General features: G+C 34.2%; 2 protein-coding genes across 2 annotated transcripts in view; one reads left to right on the top strand and one right to left on the bottom strand.

The window, feature by feature from the left end:
• Window positions 1-11,588, top strand: part of LOC120635691 (trissin receptor-like) — a 103,354-nt gene extending 91,766 nt beyond the window's left edge. Inside the window, exons 5-7 of the mRNA XM_039906804.1 lie at window positions 40-237; window positions 5,053-5,211; window positions 11,115-11,588. Coding sequence (XP_039762738.1) covers window positions 40-237; window positions 5,053-5,211; window positions 11,115-11,588 — 831 coding nt within the window. The remainder of the gene's footprint in view (window positions 1-39; window positions 238-5,052; window positions 5,212-11,114) is intronic.
• Window positions 1-26,466, bottom strand: part of LOC120635700 (ankyrin repeat domain-containing protein 39-like) — a 154,037-nt gene that overhangs the window by 107,778 nt on the left and 19,793 nt on the right. The window lies entirely within an intron of this gene.

The following is a 26,466-nucleotide window of genomic DNA, read 5'->3' as shown; positions in this document are numbered from 1 at the left end:
CCTTAGTTCTCACGGGATAACAATGTACTTCTTTTACAGTTGGTGATCGTCGGCGTGTGGATAACAAGCGCGGCCTACAGCGCCCCCAAATTCATATGGGTTGAGACAATAACAAACGAATTCGGCGATGGTCACGTAGAGACAATATGCATACAGCATCGAATGAAATACAACTCCGAAATATTCGATATGGTTAACTTTGGCCTGTTGTACGTTACCCCGCTCTGCGTAATGACGGTAAGCTTTTAATTAACATGATTCTTTGTAGAAACCGCAAAAACGAGTTTTTTGAAAAAGAAAACAAATTTTCATTTCCCGCTCAAACAATTTTGAGGGACACAATTAAATTAATAATACAAATTAAGTGCCCGAAACAAGGACCGCTTTCCAGCGGAAAAATGTAGGTCTCCAAATTGTATTTACTTAATTTTCTCATTGTTGGACACATTTGAATATATAAGTATTTTTGGCTAATAGAAAGTACGCGTTTGGCCAGATTTTACAATAATATTATACTTTTCGATAATTATTTTATCACACGAATTACATATTCATTGCAAAATATGTAGGAGTAAAATAATTAATTGTTATTAAGATGGCAAGTAGATACCTACTACATACCTGCCCCATTCACACCGAAAATCTTCACGCTTGTAAAAATAACTAACCCGATATCTTTTTTGCACCAGGCATTACTGAATTAGAGTGGTAAGTTTACGTGTATGAGTACACGGTTCTGAAACTATAACATTGCATAATTAAGTAAGCCCCTCAGTTGACCCGGCGAAAACGCGAGGAACAACTAGTAGCGACAAAGCCATTATTGTGTTTTTGTGTTAATTTCAAATCGCCACGTATTAAAATAAAACGTTTTATTTAAAAGAACTTTAAAGGTGCTTTTTATGGTGTTTAATTTTTATGGGAATGTATAGTACGGGGTCGCTCAAAAATCTACGCAGGTGTTGAGCTAATATAAAACATATATGAGAGTACTGGAGGATTCGACAGTTTTTCTAGGAATAACGTTAGTTTCTAAACTTCAATGGGGCGCTCATGTAAATAATTTATCGAACAGGCTTAGTTCTGCTGCCTATGCGGTAAAGAAGATACGCAATATGACCGACGTAGAAACTGCTAGACTGGTATATTTTAGTTACTTTCACAGCATTATGTCATATGGAATTTTACTTTGGGGTAATGCTGCTGATATTATAGTCGTAAAAATGTAATAGGCCCGTTTTGACATTTGAGCAAGACCATAGGACCATGTAACTTGGAACGAAACTGAAAGAAACAATAAAATTAAATTAAATTACATACAGTGTTTTAAAAAATACGTAAATTTTTTTGGGACGTTAAATAATATGAAAGAATATATCCAGAGTATTCTTTAAAAATCTTTTCTTAATTATTTCGCGGGCAGGGCAGACTCCCGCTGCTCTAATCCCTTTAACCAATTATTATATATACCTGTATATTGTTCAATGATAACTGGTAACAAAGTTTTACGCATTGATTGAGTTGGATTTCTAGAATAGGATAATCGTTTACGAACTAGGATTTCGAATATCTGTAAAAAAACATTGCTTTGATTGCTGCCGTAATTTATTATCTCCAGAAACATATTGAAATGCTGAATAATACGAAAAGGTACCACAATAGTGCAATTGGTACGATTTTGACCTCTAACTTTTTTGGATTTGCACTTAATTTTCTCTGCCCTTTCCCCAAAGTAATTTAAAGCTTGTAAGGGTACTGAAAGTAGTTGGCCAACGAAGCTGAACGGATCTAAATGTAGCGTAACGAAAGCCTATTTCTGAGATATATTCAGAAAATTCTGTTCAGTCGTAGTTTTTAAAATAGATCGCTTTTTAAACTTTCAAAATAAGGTAAGATCATAAGATGTTCGTTTCTATTTAATTGTTCTATGGGGTGTATCCTATTATAGGAGAACTAATCTTAAAGAAATTGATGTAGGTAGAAACGCCCTTTCTATAATCTAAAGAAAAAATTCCTCGGTGGGTTGACGATATTTTATCGGGGCCTGAACATTGAAAACGTTACAAAGTAATTACTCAGTTTGCGGAAGCCCACAAACATTGGATTCGCGTGGAATAGTGTAGTATAGTAGTAGTAAATTATATTTTAAAGACCATAATATAAACAATGTGACACTAATTATATACTAAGAAATAATTATGAACTAGTATACTAATTCTTAGTACTTATATACAACGTGTAAAGGAAAACCTAACTTATACTTTACAGGCTTTAGAGGTACATATACACTGTCTCTAAGACTTATCCGTGGTTACCCAAAAAAATTTTTTTAAGTAATACTCTGCCATCGTTTTTACTGAAAGAAATCAGATACAGCCCTAACATAACACGCAAAATTAAAAAAATGTGACTTCTGTCACTTTATTAGGAACGCGTCGCCTAGCGTTGGAACTATGCACGTGTCGGTCTTTTATCTTTAATAGGGTTCTCATAAGTTATTATATTAACGATAGGCCAGCGCTTGACGACAATCATGCCCGTTAGAAAGCAATTATGAGGTCTAGGTTGGATCACCCTTGCCTAGAAAAAGCCTATTCACTCTAGCCTTGAAGGTACTCAAATTATACGTGGCAGGAAACACAGTTGCCGGGAGGGCGTTCCACATCTTAGCGACACGTATCAGAAACGTGGATAAAACACTAAGAATGTTATGATTTCGTTTGTATGGATAAATAAATATGCTCCTTTTGATTTGATATGATATGAAATAAACTTATACATCCTTTAATATTATATCTATCTGTTGCACGTTGTATAATAATATTTACAGGTTCAGGTACTTTATTGATAATATTACATTACAAATAATAATGAAACTAATTACTGTCAAGTCTAGCCCGCTTGGAACGGTGCCCAGAATGCTGGCTTCATTTCCACGCTGAACAGCCAGGCTGATACTTTACGCAAAAAATTAGTAAGCCTTACAAGGCAATCGAGTTTATTTTAAAAATAAATTTCTTATAAGCCTAAAATTCCCTAGTTCAATTTTTCAAAAAAATAATATTTGTAATATTATTTATGTATTTAATGGTTAAATATAATAAAACCTAATTGGAAAAACTAGATAAACTTTTTAACTGAACCTATAAGACTCATACAAAGTTTTGGGTGACCTATAAAATTATATACATACTGGCATACAGGCCGTACTTGAAATTGATGTCATTATACAAATAATCGTAGCGCCTACCAAATAATTACTATGCTCACTGATTAAGTTAATTAAGGTTGTAGTAGTTACTGAAACCGCAGACACATATTACCATTCTGATGTATGCATCTTCAGCTTCTACTTCAGCACTGTGGTGACTTTATTAATATTATAAGATTACCCGCGTGCTTGTTAATTATCCCGGATCTCATCATGATGAAGGTACTTGAAGTCATATTAGTAAACGTTGTAGAGAGCACAAATGTTGCAACTTAACTATGCAAATACATAACCTACATTTATTTTTCTAAATACATATTTGACATTTCATATTTTCTTTTCTTCGATGAAAATAAAAATTAATTACTGTTATATATAAATGTTTTAAATTTTATTCTTCTATCGTAGGTGATTTGTTTTCCTTGTCCTTTTATGTAAAATTATTCCTATAGCTTGTAATTATTTTTTAATACGTAACATTCTGTAATCGGATACTAAATTATATTTTACAGAGCAAACAAGTAAACATTTCAGTAAGTCAGGGTCCGTTAAATTCACGATCTGTCGAAAGTGTCATAATCATTCCGCTCTGCAGGGAATTAAATGTTGTTAATTTGTTAATGGTGTGGCCATTCATTTTAATCTTCACTCGACCTTGTACCTTATTTAACAGACTAAACCACATTTAGTTATTTGCTCAGAAATAAATGATTGAATTAAATATGCTTTTAAACGTAAAGGCTATCTAGGATCGTTGTTCAAACTAGTTTTTAAGCTTGCAATAGCGACGATATCCTTACCCATTTAACCTTTTCTGTTCGATATTTTATTTATTTTTATAACAACCATATTATATAAATCAAAACTAAGAAACCAAAAATTCATTTTTATTTTGTACCTTGTTATTTTATTCTCGCAATCCAAGGGAAAAGTAGAGTGTTTGACTCGGAACTAAATCCCATTCTGCTCCAATCTATTTCGTATGAAATGGCATGTTTCTCCATGTACTATTTCGTAACCTTCTTGACAAACCATCCATAAAACTTAAATAAATAAAATGAACGAAACGTTTGTTAATAGAATATATTTTGTTCCTAAACATAAGGCAAAACAATTGGTCATCCAATTAAAAAAAATAGCTTTCGAGATAGTTAATACTATTGTTTTGTCTAATATATTTTTGTTTCTGCCTATTATTCGTATATCTATACGTATATTAAATAATTCGTTTATTTATCTTCAAGATTACTTTTGTTTACTTTAATAAATAAACTAACAGTAGCAGATGCCAACAAAATCAACTGCGTATAAGGGAATATTAAAATAACGTAACTTTTTTCACGAACCGTCGCATCGTCGGTGAAGCATATATTTCCATTATTTATTTCGCGGCATAACACGAGTTCCGAAACCGGATTTCAATAAAATATCCCTCATATTTAAATTGTGACCTTATTTCTTTGAAATCCATAAGCAGTAAAAATCCACTATTCCAACGTTCCCCGATATTACATGATTTTTTTGAACACGAGATGCTTAGATAAATTGACATAAGATTTGTACGTAAGTATGTCTTAGATGTAAAGTGATGTAGCTTAGGTGATTTGTGTGATCTCTAGTCATTTGTAGACCTTGGAGACCGTCCATATCTGAAGAGCAATTTAGCTATTGTTCTCGGACATTGTTAGGCTCTTTACCTAATAATGCTAAGTTACGTTATGACAATATGGTGGAGCTCTCAGATTAAATATCAATCGTATACGAGAAGAATTTCAAAAGCGGGGTAATACTTTAGCTAAAAATAATAATCTAGGTGGTGTCAATTGTTTTCTTTTGTACAGGTTTTATACACAAGGATCGCTGTAGGGCTGTGGCAGAGTTCTCGCGGCCTTGGCCAGATGGGACAGGGCCAGTGCTGTGGCACACAGTGTCCGCGTGCAGATAAACCTTCCGCCAACAGCGAGTCCCAACGGCCCTTGGGAAACAATACGGAAACCAAGGTTAATCAACAGCATAATATTGTTTTTACTTTTCATGATACGATGCTAATTAAAATAGAATGCGCCTGGACGGAGATATGTCGTGGTCACGTGTGTCGATAGATGTTACCCGAGCGCAATAAAAAGTAACTGAGAGAACAAGAACAATTTTATAGGATGCAGCAGGGCAGGCGAGAAAAATTATATCGAGAGACTCGGTAACTCGGTGCCTTCAATTTGCGCTTCATATAAAATGTTCGTGAAATTTTTGATCACTGCCGTCTATTGTTTAACTCAGTTTAGCTTTGAATGCTTAAATAAAATATTTGCGATTAATAACTTCTAAAGGGCGTGCATTCGAGCATGCACGAGTTTGTTTTACGTAAACCGTACTATATTAGTTATAAGTTATCGCTTGTCTCATATCGCTTTTAACATATACTCTTTCTTGAACGCTCATAAATGGAGTTATTAGGTATACTTAGTCAATCTGGATCTGATCATCATTACAATATATAAAGTAGAATTTTTATTTACAATGGTCTCTTTGTGCCAAATTGAACCAAATTATCTTTCAGTAATAAGATAATTTAATATTTTAGCATAATAATTTTAACAAAATGTCCGAACGCTTTTGTATGAAAAGTTATCCTCGAAAAGCTGTTTTTTTAGGAACTTTTGGTTATTTTTACGTATGGACAGCCATCAAGTGAAGTGTTATGGCACGGTTCATAACGCTTCGGTAAATTTTGTTGGTATGAAAATTGTGAAATTTAATGATAAAAGATTTGTATTTCTAACGAATTTGAAAAAAAAAAACTGATAAAACAAAACCCGGGTATTTCTCCACAACGCATTTTATTATCGTCGTCTTTAACTGCACTACATCCACTGCTTTACATACCTATACGTAGCTCGCTTGTTGGATTTGTTGTTGGCCCACTTAGAAATCGAATGTACCACTAGCATAACATATCCAACGACTCCCTACAATTAATATTGATCGGATTGCTTGACGTCCACAACATGGGATTATCAACTCACCCGGAGCATATATTTTCACGAACGAGCGTAAACTTTTGCTCTTGCCGTAGTCTATACGAACGAACCAAAATGTTAAATCGGTTAATCTATAAATTAGACCATGCGCAAGTATTCATTCAATCAATTTCTAAATAAACACAGCTAAGAGAATAATAAAAAATACATATTATTAGGAAACCGCATCAACATCGAATACCAACCATTTTATTTCTTAAAGATATGTTCAATGAACATAATGAATTAAAATTTTCCGCAAGACATTAGTAGCCGTGCACGCGTAAAGAATGCTTGGTTTGCGGTTTAATCTGCTCGGGTTTCGAGGTATCGTTCGTGAAAAGAATGACGTGACGAATGTTTCATACCAAACGCAAAGCGAATTTCCAGAGTAGTCTTTAGTGGTCTTAGTCTCTACTAATTGTAGAGAAGGTCTAGAAATCGCTAGGGCAAGGTCGCGCAGGTCTACAAGTCGCTGCGTATTCTAATTATTATCTGCGAGCCAGTACCATGCTCAAGTCGTCGGAACTTTATGTAACTACGTATTTGCCTAATCGTTATTAAGATGTTAGTGAGACTTTATGGCGTGCAAGATTTTTTAACAGAATCTATTTCTGTGTTAAAAATGTATCTACTCAGTTTGTGTGCTGCTATAATAATATCCATCAAAAAATGACTGAATCACTATCCATAGATAGACACTAAAAGCAACATAGTTCAGTTTTAATCTAAATGTAACTGAGCACAGTATTAGCGTAACAAGTGGCACGTAATACTTATGAGTAATTCGATATTAATTCTCAACAAAATTCATTTATGTGCTTTATACTGTGTTATTCAAATGGCAAGTTTGTCTATTAAATGTCTACTTTTGTCGCGTCAGATTGTAAAGAGTGAAAAGACAATGAAACACCTGTTAACACATAACATTTCGTCATTAACTAAAATACCTGACTATTATTTTAAATATACAAGCCTTAGTTAAAATTTCACATTAAACTGACAATATTAAGTAAATATTTGCCTCTAGAGGACGTAAAGTAACAAAAATCGCAACATCAAGAGATAAATTACGCGTTGGTATAAACAATCAAGCCGACAAGTTTTAGTGCTTTTCACACTCCTAAAGTCGAAAATACACAAGAAATGTATGTTTTATTTCATGGACACGTAATGGGCAAAACACTGAAATCTGTATAATTTAATTCATCACACGTGTTTCTGAGATGTAGGTATTTATATATTTTAAACCGTCTACGGTTAAGATTTGTGCTTCGTTTAGCGTTCCGCTTTGATAAGTCAGACACAGAAAGAGATATGGGAAATATTTATCCTGATGGGCCGGTGGTATTTTTAATGTTTTAAGGAGAAGTACGTAGATATAGTTTTGTAACTGTGTCTGGTTATAGCTCGGTGGAAAAACTAAACACGTTATGAAATATTTAGTTTTTTTTTTTATTATTGCTCTACAAGCCGTTGACTGCAATCTCACCTCGTGGTAAGTTATGATGCAGTCGAAGTTGGCAAATCTTTGCTGGTAGGGTGGTAACTAGCCACGGCTGGGTCATCCTTAGAACTCCACTCTCTCTAACCAATTTCGGCTAGGTTGGTAAACCGCCAGAGAGGTTTTCAATTTCAAGGGAGATTTCATAGTTCATAAGTGTGCGCAAACACAAATGTTCCGTCTATTCCCTAACTCACATAGTCCGATGGAAACCGGAAAGAGATCAGACGCAGGATCGAGAGCTTAACGCGCTCTCCGAGGCACGAGATCGAATCACTGCCTTTTTCCCGGGAATCTAACCCACGAACTTGTGATCTGCAGTTGACCAGGACCACTAGACTAACACGGCACAAATATTTAAACCATGGAAAAGTATTTATAGCTATGCAAGGCTAGTTGGAAACAGCGTACTATGTCGATATACTTATATTCATGGCAATGAATTACTTTTGTTTCACAAGTTCTTCCTACTTTTTACTTTACAAATTTGGCATGAAAAGAGATCCGGTGAATACCACAATATCAGCTGCGTCACATATAAAGTCAAATAGGGCCACGGGTTACTATGGCGACTGAAAAAAAACATCAAGGTTATAAATAAACAATATTAAAACAATCACTTACACTCACGTTCACACTCACACACACACGCGTGTTTGTGATATGTTCACCTTTTTAGGAAACTTACGTAAATAATAATTGGAAAGATTAAACAAAAATACCATTTTAAAATCTACAACGATATTTATGCAAGCATTTTTTTCTAAAGTGGAATCCAATAGGTACACTAACACTACTCGGTTAATATAAAACACTTGTGTTTTGTGGAAAAAAAATATTACTCATATACAGTACTCAGATAATATAAAGTGCTCGTTCTAACTGTACGAACAATTGAATACAATTGCATTCGTTTGAAGTGCAATTCATTATATCGCTTAAGCGAGCGGATTAGTTTGCTGCAACTAAGTGGGATAATAAATTATTCAACAATGTTAGTGAATTCATTTACAGTCAGAAATATGATGTACGTAACGTTTGGTAAGCCAAATCTTATTTACAGTTTAATAAAATTTGAATTAATAAAATACGCGTAGGTTTAGAGATATACGCTACGCCAACGAATCGTAGGTTACTTTCATTATAAAATTAAGTACCTGCTTTTAAGTTTAAGCGTTTTACTTTACCTCATCTACAAAGATGTATTATTACGTCGTACGAGTACCTACATCTACTGAGTAATGCATCACGTTTATGTAAATAATGTAAATTTTCTTGTTTGAATACTTCCATAACAATATTGTATAGAATATCTGTCGTGATCCAAATGCATTTCAATTAGTATGTTTTTTACTCGACAAAAATCTACAGAAATACCGACATAGGTTTTATATAATCCCGTTTAAAAAAAGTCTGTTTGTGGAGTCCAATTGTGTATCGTAATGCGACGCCGTACAGCCTAAAAGGTTCTTTAGAAAAATGGTTGTTTGATAAGGCCTGTAAAAAGTCTTTTACTAAATTATTTACATACATTGTGTTGCAAACAATTGTTAACCAGGCACAGGTTGTTGACCACTTGCAGCATACTTTGGCTATATGTTGTGGCAACTAAGACAAATCATTACATTGCCGCTGGGAAAAAATGAAAAATATTGCTTGGCAGTGTCACTAACCGTTCGGCCACTATTGTGATAAACAACACGTTTCGACGAGTAAGACAATGTTATTTTCAATCTGAAATTTAATGGATAACCTTAAATATAACCAAATCTTTATGAATTGATTTCATGTTTATTTTTTAAAATAATTTGAATCATATAAACCACCACTATATTTCACGGTTTTTTAACTGGTCATCAACGGGGCCTTATTTATTTAGGTGATCTTAAGTTTGACCACATTACAAATATTTACATATTTCAAAGTTCTTTGGGTAAAACTAAATGATCACTAAAGCTCACCTACCCAATTTTAAAAACATAAATTACTTTTAAGAAATTTCACCTACGTAATGTAATACCCGTTAGCCGTTGCCTTTGCGTCTTCTTTAGAATCAGAATCTCAGAATCACCAATTAAAAAAATTGGTCCAACTGTGGTACAAATGCGGTCAACCACTAGAGCCTAGTGGTCAAGGCTATGTGCAATAAAAAATAAACCAAAATAGATTACACGATTTTACTCTTCGTATAAAACTTTAAATTAGATAAGGAAAAACAAAAACAGTAGTAAACATCGAAACTATTTAATATAATAGTTTAAAGACATTTTGACAGACTGATACTGGTACACCCACCATTTCATACCACAAATTCAAATGATACGGAAACGTAATGCGTAGGCCCGACAATTCCGTTGCGAAAAAGTGCCTGTCTATGGCTGCAAGAAAGAGGGAAAGACCTCAAATGTCCAAAGCGACATGAAATGTCTCAGCATCAAGATAAGGAGTCAAACATGCAATCTAGATGGCGTCAAGTGATAAAGAAAGACTGCCCCGCGTAACGGGATAACAAAATCGAAGAAGGTATTCAAACTAATGTTCTGTGGAAATTTTTTTTCCGATGAGAATCACCGCGCAGAATCATAATGTCAAATAAGGTAATGGATTGTTATAGTAACAGCACTTATCCAGTTTGCTAGTGTTAGTCCTACATCACTGACATCTATTATTGACATCGATCAGAGCGGTGCTCTTCTCGGCTCCATTAACAAATGACAGCTTAAATTTTTCTTAATGAGAAATGAAAAAAAAAGCTCCACATTTGACTAAAAAATTCGTTGTTTTTAGTAATTATAATTTTAGTTCTATGAACACTCATATTACGGCGTCAATCAATTGTTTGGCCTTTACATTTTTAAAGTGAGAGCAGCTGACCAGTTGTAACAATAGAGGTTGATCTTCTATATAATATTAAATCACACAATATACATATATTCATGCGATTAACAATATTCAGGGTTGTATTTTTTGAATTAAGTTTTTTATCGATTAAATAGGTAGCGTCTCTTTCAAACTAGCCGTGCATAAGCGTTCTAAATATAATGATATATTGTTGTAGTAGGTAAAATCATGTTATTGATCTCATGACCTACAATGAGCGGTGAATGTACGTTTCGTCAGTCCGTATTTTGTAATAATATTAGCTAAAACTGGCGACATCATCCGCAGGGCATTTCTGCTTTCCCGCGGGACATTTTGTTAGCGGAATAAAAAGTATTTTATTTGCTATTCAAGCTATTCATGTGGCAAATTTCATTGAAATCCCATCCCATTTTAGTTAACATCTTTAAAAACTTTCACATTGACTATATCATGTGTGATAGTATCATATTTGTGTTATATGATGTGTTGTTATGTACTGATATTATTTATTTTCACACAGGGAAAAGTGTCGACGCCGTCAAAAACAAAGTCCTGTCACGAAACCAGGAGTTGTCATCATCTGAGCCATCTCTCCCGAAACGTTCTGCGTGCTCGACGCGGCGTAGTTCGTATGCTAATCGTAGTCGTGCTGACGTTCGCTATATGCAATCTACCGTTTCACGCACGTAAAATGTGGCAATACTGGTCCAGTGGCTACGAAGGCAACAGTGACTTTAGCGCTCTACTCACGCCTCTCACGTTCCTAATAACATACTTCAACTCAGGCATAAATCCTTTGTTGTACGCATTCCTCTCAAAGAATTTCAGAAAAGGTATGCGAGAATTGCTGTTCTGTAATTTTTCTGGTAAAAGGAAGAGCGATAACTTGATATTGTTGAATCGGGTGGGCGGCGGGGGGCTACGGAGGAGTTCGACACGATCTACGCGAGCCAACTGCAGCACTGTCACTATGGCTCCCAACGGCGAGTCATGAGGTTTGCATCGACGCAGGTATCTCTACAAAATCGAAAATACGGACATTTCCTGATTAACGGACAGCACCGACGAGGTAACCGATAGCAGCGGCTTTTACACTGTTTCCACAGTATCTAGGAAAGATTTGTACGATTGAAACTTTGCGTAACCCGTCGGTCCCTTGTTGTAAGACTCGGGGAATGGTGTGGACATTGGTAAAAATAGTGATCTCATGAGCTTACCTTAGTACATAAATATTGTGATTAATTATTTATTTATACGCTCTTTATGTGCTGAAAATAAGATAATTGTTCGATAAATATACGAATGGTGGACTGAGGTTTGATGATATAAAAAAAAATGTTTGTTATAAATATAAGCAAGGTAAATAATAATTCTTTCTTAGTTGTACTTAGATACCTATGTTTAATTAAATGTATATACGTTATTAAGAAAGTCAATATTCGAACGGTTTTTATCTTATTAATTGGTAATTAGGTACTCTAATAGGTAACAGGTTTTAAGGTTATAGATACATACAGTAAATAATGAGTAATTCTAGTTTTTTTACAATTTGTACATAACAAATATAAAATATTAGTGCATTTAAGAGAATACAACAAACTGTACAAATATATTAATAAAATATATGTCTTATAATTCTAACATAGTCACAATGAATCTTTAGCGTTAGACCTACTCGAATCTTTAAAGTCTTTTGAATTTTATAAATATTTATAACAAATTATCATATTTTATCATAGACTAGCAAATTTAATATTTGTAATAGGCTTATTTTATAAACATTTATGAAACATTAATTCTTTCTTGATAGCGCATTGGGTACGAGCTCGACTTCACTTTCGGGCAGCCGAGTTCGAATCCTAGAACGCACCTCTAACTTTTCTAAGTTATGTGCGTTTTAGGTAATTAAAATATCACTTGCTTCAACGGTGAAGGAAATCATCGTGAGGACACCTACATGCCTGAGAGATCTGCATAATGTTCTCAAAGGTGTGTGTAGTACACCACATTAATCCGCACTAGGCCAGCGTGGTAGACTACGGCTTTAGCCCCTTCTCAATGTTGCAGGAAACAACCAGTGCTCTGTAGTTGCCCGGTAATGGGTTGATGTGATGATGATGAAGGTATGAAAGCGGAGCCTAACTAGATTTTTCGTCAATGAATAATGATCTAGTGTCACCCATTTTCATTTGTACACTTCATCCAGGGATACACTAATATCATTATAAAATGAAGCTATATTCTAACACAATCAATATACTTTAATGGCCACGTACTGGTAACACAGCGACCTATTCGCAGTGTGCGTTTTATTTCCAATTTACCGTAGATTCACGCGTTCAAACCGCGCCAAACGGTAAATATTTACCTGCGTACGTAACTAAAGTTGTAACGTGAATGACAATGTTCCATAAATCGTAATACCTAAAATGGCTGAAGAAAATACGAACTAAACACGTACACACACACAAAGCTACTTAATACTTATAAGACAAGTGAGCATTTGTACAGGAGCATGTCGATGTTCTTGTAGAATTCGTATTAAGCAGTGTCACGGTTTGTACACCGTGACACTACTTAATATGTTTCCACTATTCTTTTCACCAGTGATGACCTATGGCTCTGAAACATGGTCGTTAACTATGGGCCTCATAAGAAGGCTTAGAGTCACTCAGCGGGCGATGGAGAGAGCTATGCTCGGAGTATCTCTACGCGATCGAATCAGAAATGTGGAGATTCGTAGAAGAACCAAAGTTACCGACATAGCTCAACGAGTCGCGAAGCTTAAGTGGCAATGGGCCGGGCACATAGTTCGGAGAAAGGATGGACGTTGGGGTCCCAAGGTGCTGGAATGGCAGCCCCGTACTGGTAAGCGCAGCGTTGGTCGACCCCCAACGAGGTGGACAGACGACATTAAGCGCGTCGCAGGTAGCCGTTGGATCCAAGCGGCTCAGAATCGTGGAACTTGGAACTGCCTACAAAAGACCTATGTCCAGCAGTGGACGTCTATCGGTTGATGTGATGATGATGATGATGATTCTTTTCACTAACTTCTCCATTTGGTGTGTTTTCTTTTTAATATAATATCTAATCATCGCTATCATGAACTAAACAATGTTAGTAATACAAAACTCTTTTAGGTGTAGTTATATACATGTCCCTAAATAAAAGACCTTCTTTTCCATTATCGGAAATATTCGGCTTCAGCTAGCACAAGTAGAGCGTTCAGCCTGATCTAATATGATGTTGTCTAATATTGTATAATAAATGTTTAGGTATAAGGGAAACTTGAAAAATGTTCGAAGGGCTAATAATACCTACGTATTTGAGATTTATACCAATGTTGATCATTGGAAGTCACGCTTTCTTGATCTCACGGGACAAAGTGGGAAAATCATTTTTAATAACAAGGCCTTATCTGACAAACGATGATAGGCAGGATTTGTGAAAATTTAGCGAAAATGTTTTGTATATGGAGACTCCACCGACTAACGAATTAGACGACTATTTTATTTTTTATTTGTCGTATTTATACCAAAGTTGCTGAAGAAATGTTGGTGTCATGTTTTATTACTTACAAGAATTGTTCTTATGTGAAATTACCCCTACGGGGAATCGAACAAGGGACCAAAACCACAGCGCTCACCAGTGCGCCACAAACTCACTTGTTTGATATCGTCTGTTTACCAACCTTGCGATTACGGTGCTTTGGAATCCAAACGTCTATCAGTTTTTCAAGTTTAGTGCCCCGCCCCGCCCATTTAGCATCGCGACTCGTGATATGTCGGTAAGTAGGGTTATTCTAAGTATCTCATTAACGATTGGTTGAAGCTTCCCGGAATTTTTCTTATTTATCATTCAATAGTTAGCAACCACATTTCAAACCAGAACCAGAAATCATCGCAAACATACAAAACACTATATAAAATGGTAGAAAAGAGCGGAAGGAATTGTGAATGATTTTATTTGCAAAATATAACTTATACATTTTATACATGGTTTTAAAAATAAACAATGCTGTTCATATTTTGTAATCATAATAAATTGTTATCGGGGCCATACCATATGTATCTACCTAAGCGTTTACGTGGTGGGTAAATGGAATGCCTACCTAGCTATATTTCATTTTATTGTCTATTTTACGATTTCGCATCGCGTCAGTTCGTTTTCCACACCCGACTTCCGAGAGCTGGCAGCTTACACTTGAGACAAAATTGAATTGCCTTCTGCAGAACGATATCTGTGAATACAAGCTGCCGCGCTGCGCTGGTCTAAATTGAAAATGGCATAATTTTCGGAAATTCTTATATTTACACACAATTAACTAAATATATTAATAATATAAGTATTAAAAGGTGCCCAATTAACAAATTAAAACAATAACCTTTCACTATAAATGTTATGTACTTAAGCTAAATTTACTAGCTATAATTTACTAAGAAATTCAAAAGAGGCACAGAATGTGTTTGCAGCTGCCAATTTATTTAAAATACATCTTGAAGATAATGATATTTTGACGAAGATGGTATCGGTAACACAATTCCTGAAAGATTTCGTATATAAATATATAGAAAATATTAGAAAATACTAGTTTCGAAAGTTTTTGTGGAAATGTAAATCGATAGCCGACGATTTCCAATGTAAGCCGCTGGGCGATTTTCCATCAATTTAACACACATGTTCCTTTATCCGCAGATAGCAAGTTTATTGTCAGAACTATAGGGGAAAATACAACATACAAATGTGGTGTCGTGTAAAACGTGATCTATTGAATGCTACCTACAGTCGAATATATTCCTAGATACCTACATTCAAAAACTTTTCATTCTTCAAAGTGTAAGAACTTCATTTGTTTTAAATTGTACTGTGATAGTACTAGTCATTGAACTATTTCAAACCATTATAAATTGTTTTTACTTTATTGCTTTGTATAAAAGTAAAATAAGATGTATAACAATTTATAAACTAATATTTAAACGTAATACTTGTATATAAAATTGAGTAGTAGTTTTTTTTTTTTGTAGAAGATGGTCTATATTTTTATAATACTTAGTAGTTTTTCAATAACAATCATGTCTTGGAGAGCATCCAGAAATTAATGCAATTTAATCTAAACGTGTTTTATTAGCGTAACATTTATTTTTTATATGTTTACGTACCTACATCTAGACAATACGATACTCTAAAATTTATATATTTTACTAATTGTTAACCATATCATAAAAAATCTTCCACCGATATCTGTAAATACAAATTATAAAAAGAAAATAAACGATTCTTCTTCAAAGGCTTCTTTTATTTCGAGCTATTTTTGTGTATACATTGAAATACGTGCCTGCTGTGACACCTAAGGATTTGCTCAAAGATTAGACCATGAACCCTCATGAAACCCTAGAAAGAACCCTATATTTAACTGTAGTAAGAAACTGTAGTAAAAAAAGATGCCGAAAAAAATATCCTATAGGCTGCGCCTCCACAGTAAAACTCTAATAACTTTGATCGCAAGACTGAATATTCTATTATTTTAAGTGTAAGTTGTAGTTTTTTGTAGACTACAAAAAACTGTAACTTACACAATGACAATACCAATTGTACGCCTGAGTACACCTGAGTAGAGTACACTACAAAAAACTACAACTTACAAGAGTTAAAGATGTTTGAGGAATGTAACATACTCTATATATCGTTTGCACGCTACACTAATATACTTAATTATAAATATCGGGATCGCTTGCTCCCAAACCACTGGCATACAGCCTTCTGGCTGTGAAAAGATTCCGCCTTTGAAACCGGCAAGAGTGATTGGTACTGTACAGACTTGAGGACTCTGGCACTCCTATCTGTCAAAGCCATATATTATATACTCCAAAAAATATACATCTTCAATCCTTATACTCCACACCAAACAGATCTTCGGCAATGTACCCTCTATGCGCGTTTCGCCGGAGCATCCTAAGGAGATGTTTACTTTACAATGAATAATTGTTACTTAACAATAAATAAGGATTAAAGAAGAGAAATAAATAGGGATTGAAGAAATTATAAATTACACCACACAGATTCTCAAGTCTCTTCAGTAAGTATAGCTAATTAAGCTTAATTTTGATTCTACATACACACATTCATACATTTGTACACATATTCTTGGAAGTATTAGAATTAATACAGGATACTTTTTATCCCGACATTAAGCTGGGTTCCTTTGGGAGAGTGGATGAAAGTGTTTGACGCCTTTACACCATAACTCCGACAAATTATAACCGATTTAAATAATTATTTTTGTATTATAGAGGTTATTATTTATGTGTTTAATTTTGCCCAAACTGTGGTTGGAGATAGAGAACAGAACTCCTCAGCGGACAGCCGCAAATCCCTCATTTAAGGCTTAGCGATACTGAATACTTTTTTTAAGAAATACAACTAAATTTAATGCCTCATCAAAAAACAAAATCAAACGCTGACGAAGTCGCAGGCAACAGCTAGTAATATAATAAATATCAAAAAAATAATAATAAAGTAATATATACTTTAACATATCATTAGTATATTAATAACAGTAAATACTATTACAAGTTAATATTACAAGTCGTGATTAATGTAACTAAATTAATGTTAAACAATAGTGATTTTTGACAGCTTTCTTAAATTGAGTGATTTAGACTGCCTTATGTCGATTGGGAGCGCATTCCACAGCTCCATGGCTTCCACTGTAAACGACCAGTATGCTGATTAAGGGCAATTCCTCTCGTTGGCAAAGACCTGTAGTCCAGCAGTCAACTGTCATGGGCTGATAATGATGATGATGATTATACATATACGGATTCCAGATAGAATGGTCGGTTCATTTATCTAGAACAGCATGACAGATTAGTTACGAGCGTGTTATGATTAAATGTCTTAGAGATCATCCGAGATTTATTAATTCATTATTGTGAGATTTATTCATACCACAAATGTCAACTCTCTATCGCCAACACTAATTACTATACACGCTTCGAGGCCTATGCACCGGAACGGCTCCGACCTGATCGGTTCTAAACCGACCCGATCCGATAAGACCTTGAGTTACATACACAACAATACAAGTACATATACGAACATATACGAGAAAATCAAAGATGTAAATAGAACAAAATATATTAGGGAGAATATATAAAGAAGAATTATTAACCAAGTTGCCAAAACTATGAACATACTGATATTTATGAACAAAGGTCAGTGACGAAAATGGAACCCAGTCGTTATTGCAGTAATTAGCGTCTGTTTACGAGTTTACTTAGTGTTCATATCCTCTTTGTTTATCAGTTACCAAACGCCAATTCGGCATTAGCAAACCTGTCATTTTAAATGGACGATCGACCTGAATACATACAATCAGCATTATTGTGTGCCCATGGGAGGGACACACGTTATGTGGCGTTTTGACAAATGTGGCGTAACGTTGGAATAGTTATGCAGTGTTTTCACGCTCTTACACGAGAAAGGTACAGTAAATTGAAGTTCTTTTGTCGGTAGGGTGGTAACTAGCCACTGCCGAAGCCTACCAGAAGTATAATAAAACCTTGACAAACATTATGACACGTTTTTAATAAGCTCTCATAAGTTAAATGTCAAGCACTCCATACAAGTAATTATTGTGTTGTTAATTGTGACGAGCATTTTCACAAAGCGAATAATCAATGTAGTTTTCTTTTTTGCTGTTAGTTAAAGACGTCGGGATTAAAAATGTTTTGTATAAGCGATATATAATCATTGCATTTGTATTATATTTATATTGGTATTTTATACAGCTGCTTTACAAAAATAAGAAATAAATAAAATAATGTTTTGAACTTTAAAATCTTGTTCCTTTTACTACGGTACAGTGAGACGCTGTTAATAGGCGCTGTTATAGTCGAGGTGCTGGGAATAAAGCGTTTTAAGAGCATAGTAATATTTGATACAAAGTGGACTGTATTGATAGGCGAAAAAGAAAGATGTATAAAGATTAGGAAAACACATGAAAGACAAATCTGGGTTAAAAGGAATCAACTCACAGAACCCCTTCGTGAATCCAGTGTGTCACTTTTTTTACACAAAATAACTTCATCTGCTAAATATCAAATGAGGGGTTACGCGAAACGATATTAATTTATATAATGTTTTAACTTATACGGCGATGTTTTTGTTAGCTTTTTTCGTTTTTGTTACCTACGAATAGTAGGTACGTGCGCGCGCGACAGTAATCAGAGTTCGATTTTTGTTCATAAATTTGCGAGCCCCGAAGGAAAGAGATAACGTCTTATTAGTAATTTTGATAGATGCGTTTTGTTTTGGCACATATTTTGATTGCCATGTTAAAATTGAGGCTTCTATTATAACCAAAAGGGGCTAACTTTTAATAGAATAAAAAAACCTTAATTTGTTAAATTACCTACTACAAACAAACAATTGGATAAGGTTTGGAGACATAAAAAATGTGATGTGTTATCCAATAAAATAAATACATAAATAACATAGGTATTATAAATTTTTCTATTCCCAAACGAAACATACAGGCCCGAGCAGAGTAATTTATTTGGGTAGGTAGTATTAACTTTGGAAATAAGCGCTACAGTAAATTGGATTTTCCTGGTCTGGGTTGGTGTGCACCTACTTGATTCTGGCGTCAATTTACTAGTGCGTTAAATTTGTTAGAGTAAGGGCTAAGATTATACGCCCGACTAATTAAATGCTTCGTAGGAACAAGTTGCCAGTAGAAATTTCAGAAATTGAGTAGTAGTAGAGCTTTTTTTAAGAAAGAAAGAAAGAAAAAACATTTATTTATGTTAAGTGTTACAAACAGTACATCTTATAATAATAAGGTAACAACATAGTATACAACATACAATGTATATGTGTAACACCAGACAGAAAGGGTGTACAGCTCAGCATTTGCCATGCATAGTACCTAAGTACATGCATGCCGCTGATTTTCAGCTGAGACCCGAGTGACGATACGGCAAACTAAATAGAGAAATAAAAATAATAAAATAAATAAATAAAGTGAAGCACAGGTTACAGAGTTCGTTCGGTGAAGTACTACCGCCAAGTTTATTCCTTAGCATTATTATAGGTACATGCTGCTTTGCGGCAGAAATAAGCAATGCTGTGTTCCAGTCTGAAGAGCGTGGTTATGTGAATGGACACAATGCTGTTTGTTGCAGGACGAGTGCATTGCATGCCATGCTTAGTATCGTATTGTATTACAATCAGTATAGTATAATATCAAACAGTATAGTATAGTATTAAAATCAGGTGGGCCATCCGCTTGGTCCGACAACTATAATCATAAAAAAGAACATGAACTTTTAGAAATTAAAGGAAGTTTTTGAAATTTTAGGATATTTGGCTAACTTTATGTTCCCATTAGACATTAGACTTCTTTGGTTCTATGTTGGATTTTGGAATTTAAATTGAATTGAATATAGAGAAGAAACATTATAACTACATTAAAAGTGGTTCAAACTGCGTAATCTTTGAACCCTTTAAGTTAAATTGTAATTTATAGTTAGGATTGCTAAAGGATGTTTCTTAATACACCGAATTATAAAAAACAAATCCACAAAATTAACTTTTGCTTGTAGGTAACTACTTAGAAAATAATCGCCGTGTATAATAGATAGAAAAAGTATTTATATATCTAACATATTTTTGTTAAGCAACCTGTTCTGGAATGACTATACTTGAAATGTGGAAGCCCACCACCCCGCATTAGACCATTGTGGTGGGGTTATGCTTTAAAACCCTCTCTCTTATTAGCGAGTAGATCTGTGCTTTTATTAACGTCCTACTGATAGCGATGAAAGGTCATCTCTATTTAGCAAACAAAACACTGCTTATCCCAGCTAATCTCTTTTGTACATTACACTAACAAAGCTTGTAAATTTGGGACAAACCTAATTAAAGTGGATCAAACTTGCAGTTAATTCAAAGTGAAATGAACAAAAAATAAGGAGCAACGTGTCTTTTGGAATAATTAGACTGTAATTTGCAATCAGCCTTAATTTACCGAGTAAAAAGTCGAGTTCGTGTCGAATTCAGCTAATTAAACTGTAAATTCAATACACACGTACCTATTAACTTTTCAGCGACGATACCTACTATATATAAGGCTATAAGCATATACCAATACATGATATGATTATTTATTACGGTAAGTATGTTTGGTATATAACACCGATATGCTCTTACCTTTACTTTACTACCGGTCCCAAGGGATATTTGGAAGGATTGTTTAGCAATAATGCTGACCACCTTTGCGTACATGTATGATATATTGCTTTCAGATTTCTTACGCATAATTCGATTATACCTGTAAAATATAACCCTATTATAAAACATGACATGCTTTTTTTTAAGTACCTAACAATAATTGATGGACCAATGAAACCAGCAATGCTGTTTGGCAGCGAAATAAGCAAAGCGAGCTCTGCCACATAATGCTATACCTACTACTACCTTATACTGCCTGTTCAGTATTCAAACCATAGTAACCATAGAATTTGTGTAACTATAGAACTGAACTGAACATATCTAGGTCCTTCGAGATAAGAATCCCTCACTGCCTGTATAGTTGATACTTATGTACCCTTTTTTTTGGTATGAGAGACTGTGCTAATTCAAAATAGTAATTGCGGAAATTTACTTCTCGGCTAACGGTAATAACTATTACCTCGGCTTTTGTTAGTGTAATGTTAGTTCAATTGTTACGTATTATTATGACAATATCATATATAATTTTGTCACTGAATTAATAAAATAATGACGAGCTACGAATTGCTACCTTAGAAGGGGAGAACATTCGCTATCAACGCTCAGTCCTATATAAATTTAATTTCTTGGAAGAGCCATTATCCGCTAATTTTAAGTAGGTAATTATGCAAATGCGAACAGTTTATTTTACACTTTGAGCAGTTTTTTTTACCTAGATATGGTAAAGTATATTTAAACGAGCAATTCATAAGAGTATGTGTCTCGGAAACGGTTCTTTAGGTTAAGATGCACAACAAGAATGGATTCCAAACTAAGATAAGAAACCATTTATTTTATTGGTGGCAAAACTAATACAGACCACAAAAGGCATTATGTATGTGATTACACAGTACCAAACATCGAATATGCTGCCAGCCGGCATCACTTAGTCAGTGGCACGATACAAATATATATCCACTTAAGATTTTGATAATACGATATTTCGCCGCAGCAAATGTGTCCATACTTTTACATTATAACCTAATTTGAAAATGTCCCCTGAGTGTAAAGTGAGCAGGTAAGCTCAATTCATAAGCTACTTAATAGACGCTGTACAGGCTTATATTAAAAACGGTATCAAACAAGCTTTGTATTTCATAGTCGGTTTATCGATTAAAAGAGGAACCTTAAGGATGATTTCAGAACGGCCATCTTAATTTTTTACAGCGTGTGTTGTGTAATTTATTATTAAGTTACCTTTATTTGTCTTTATTGTATTCAACCTAGAAGGAAGTAATTTCCACGACACAAGGAATCCTAGTGTGGAAATCACAGACTTTATCTGAATTCTTTGGCTTACTATTTATGTGTTTGTTTGAAATAAATAAATAATAAAAAAATAAAAATAATAATCATGTGGATTATGAATGAGAAAATGTATAAATACAAAATACATTTAAATTAAATAGCAATTTTACATCTTGGTTAAACATTTGCTATTTTCTTGTGAAATTAAGTAGGTAAATTGCTGTGCCGAATTTCAAAAAGTAATTACAGACCACTAGAGAGTCAAAGTCAAAAATAGGCCCAGACAGGTAGGCCCATAAATAGCACCTTTCAACACTCATGTAGATTCCGATGAATAGAATCTTGAATAATTAAACCTAACTGACCCCTGTGTTATCACATCACTCACGTTATTTTCTAAAAAGAACAAACAAACTAAAATTAAAAACTGCAACGTCAGTAGTATTTTTCTTTTGTTTTATTCTCTATTATACTTGTTGCAACTTTAGTAGCGTATTCAATGAATGTTGTTCCAGTAAATATGTTTTGTAGGATTTGGCTGTTTTCCCATTTCCAGTTCCGTTATTTCATTTGGTATAGCCTTGAAATCGAAAATACCTTATATTTCAAGGCTATAACGAGTTTTTCCGAACCTTGGATATTGCATAAAAAGCTTTTTCAAGGTTTTTTTCTCATTTACAGGTTTTTTGAGTTCTGTGTTCAATTGGATGATAAATTGGTAAAGTTTGTTTTTTAACTAACGTTGGTGACTGGCGTCAGATTTCTAACAACTGTTCATGAGATAGAACCCGTAAAGTAGTACCCCCAATACCCAAATGAACAAATATTATAAGAGTAAATAAAAAAATCAGTTTAAGGATTGCTTTTCGACGACACGACAGCAAATTTAAGGTTATAAAACGTTTAACATTAAATTTTTCCCTTTCACTATACCTTTACTATACTTTACTACAACTTCTGTTGTTATTGATTGTATTCAATGGAGTCATATCTTCCATTCACGAGGCATCGTTAAAACTCATATTCGTGATTTTTGAGATAACATTCAAATCCTGCAGTAGTTCAGTACCCAAGTGTTTTATAAACGAGACACTTTACAATTAGTGCTTAATAGAGTACGCTTCCTTTATCAAACATAATTAAAGTTACTTAATTAAAGAGATATTTTATTTACTCGTCGTTTTACCTTTTACTCCTACATGCGGTTTTCCCATTTCACAAGGGCCCTGTCACCACATCAAACACACTTGATGTTTTGCGAAAACTTTCAAGAGCTAACACGTGCATACATAGTTTATGTACATAACCGCCACATCAAACAATCCTCCAAGACAAAGAGTTCTTTACCACGGAGGACAGTTTCAATTAGGAGTAGGTATGCCCAACTTCCAAAAGAACTTTGGTGATTATATTCTAACATCGTAGTTTGAAAATCTGAACCAATATTGATATTTTTTTAATTATGAGAAACATATTCGTCGTGTTATATCCATTTCAATTTCAGGAGTAAGTGAATGAAGAAAAGAGCGGTGACAGCCTAGTAATTAGGGCCCCCGCGCTGTGTCCGACCGGCCGTGGGGGACCGAGTTCGTTCGTTTTTAATATAAGCAATTTATATATTATGACTTGCTTTAATGGTGAAGGAAAACATCGCGAGAAAACCTACATGCCTTAGAGTTCCCCAAAACGTCAAATGCGTTCGACTACTCATCCGCACTTAGTTACTGTGGTAAAACAAGAGGATACCCGTGCCCTGTAGTGGGCTTGTAAAGGGTTTATCATGATAGTGATGACGAATTTCGCAGAACACTCAGAGAGTGATTCTTTGAGTGTTTTCGAACAATTTTTATGTTAAGTAAGGCGTAGGCGTAGAAGTATCCATGCGTTTTCTCAGTTCTATTCTCTGTCTTTTACAAAATGCCAGACGAATGTCTGAGTTTCCGAAAATAGAAATAATTTACAAAATACAGACATAAAAAAATACCTTCTAATTTTTTTTTGTCCACGTATTCTCAGAATGTCTATCATCCAACAAGGTAACGGGTCCAATGGAGATAGCTCAAGCATAAATTAACCATGGAAGTCATATCAAAAAGATAAATGTTTTAATGCGAAGGAAACATTTTGTCATACGAGGGGAAAATAAACCATCGAATACCTGGTTACACAAGAAAAACCGATCTTATCCATTCTGCCTGGATAGATCGGGTGTTTGCAAGAACGAGTTAGCAGAATTCCAAAATGTACAAAAACAACCATATCAATTTAAAAGCTATTTTGTTGTTCCAAACATGAAAACAACCTGTATTGAAAAAATTCAATACAAATGTTTCTGAGGCCGACAACTTTTATCTACATTGATAGATACAGCAATATCATATTCAGAGGGATTCATCTGCGCACTACGCCTAAAAATAACTTCCAAATCAAGGCATGTTCATATGTTTTTATTTGTGAGTGGGCGTTGTAAACATTCATTCAAAAAATCTGTCTACAATTATTAATATTACGATAAACAAAGTTATTGGGAACTCGGCTATTGCATGGCAGAATGTGATAGAGGAGACAAACCTAAAGTTAGGTGTCCATTCTGAGGGGTTTGCGGGTTTTCAATGTTGCCATTCACTTTTTATGCTTCATGCCAATTTTGATTAATTCTAGGAATGATCGAGCAAGTAAGTAAGTTCAGTTAGTTGAGTTAGTTATTCAGTTAAGTTTAAAAAATTTAGTAGACTGTTTTTATCTACATCGGAAAAATATTTAGTACATTAGTACAGTAGGTATAATTATTAATTAAAATATTTAAAAAACCACAACAAAATACTAAGCTATGTCTGCGACATAATATGATTAATAATAAAGTTTATATCGTTACAAGTAGAAAATTTTTATAACCTATTTTCTATTGAGAAAATTTTACTGAATAGTTAAAAGCAAGAGTAACATATCTTTTTATTCGCGGTGAAGAATTAATTACTTAAGGTTCTTTCAAACCTCATTTAGCAGCACTAAATACGTGAAGAACAACAAATCGAACTCAACCTAAGTTTCGAACTTCAATCTAGCTACTTTTAAAAAACGTCAATTTTAGGCAAGGACAAAATGTTACGCGCTAAAGGTAAACATTCATTCAAGAGATCTGTATACGAGTTATTGGGGACTTGGGAACAAAGTTATTGAGGACTCGTCGTATTAATAGAGCCTTATTTGATAAAATGTCATAAGTTTTGCCCCTTCCATCCATCCTCTGCCTATTGATTACACACTGCTGGGCATATACCTATCTCATAGGAGAAAGGTAAAATAAGGGCATTGGCCCGCCACGCTACTTTAATGAGAGATTTTTTTGGTTTTTTTTAGCGATCTTTGATGTTTTAGGTGAACTAGGACTCGTTGAGTTTATCATAAAGTTTGATAGAAGCAGGTAATACTTAGCGGAAATCCATGAAATATTATGAAAATTAAGCTTAATTTGCTATACTCCGTGAAAATCAGGAGAATCTGTATGGTGTCATTCATAATTTCTTCAATCCTTATAAGTTCTCCACACCAAACAGATCTTGAAGAAGATTTAGATTGAAGAAATTTTAAATTAAACCATACATATTCTCCTGCTTTACGCTTTCTCAAATTAAGCTTAATTTTCACAATTCATAATAAAGTATTTTTTACCGACAGTGTGAGGAAATATAAGTAGGTATATAAATTAGTAGGTAATAATACGTGTGCCAGATATATCTACTTAATATTTCAATTGCCATGTATCAGTAATTAATTAAACAATTGTTAAATTTCAATTTAAAAAAACATCAAATTTCTGTTTTACGAAGTTCACGTTGTTATATTAATCTGGTTTATACTTAATTTAACTTTTAGGGTAATCCTTGAATATAAAATAGGTATACGGAAATTAATTGGGCAGCCTTAATCCACGAAGATTACTTACGGTTCATATTGCTTTAGTGAGAACAGCAGCCTGTTCTAATGATTATCGTTATGAGCATGAAACAATATAAAAATAATACCGTGCCAATACTAAAAATATTTCAGGCCAATATCAAAGTTAGGCAATATTGATACTGAGCCATTCCTACTTGAAAGTAGATACTGCAATGATATTGAAACAGCAACAAGCACCTAGCATATTGTATTTGTTTTATAAAGTATATTTTACTGCCTAGCTAGAAAGATAATACTATCGGATTATCATCATCATCGTTATCAACCCATCACTGGCTCACTATAAGGTCGGTGAGGGTCTCGTCTCAGAATAAGAAGGGCTTAGGCCATAGTCCACCATGCTGGCCAATTGCGGATTGGTAGACTTCGCAGAACTTTTAGAACAAGAAAAA

This window comes from Pararge aegeria, chromosome 3, assembly GCF_905163445.1.
Source record: "Pararge aegeria chromosome 3, ilParAegt1.1, whole genome shotgun sequence".
NCBI lineage: Eukaryota > Metazoa > Arthropoda > Insecta > Lepidoptera > Nymphalidae > Pararge > Pararge aegeria.
Note: the sequence above shows the minus strand (reverse complement) of the source record. Positions and strands in the feature narration are given on the sequence as shown.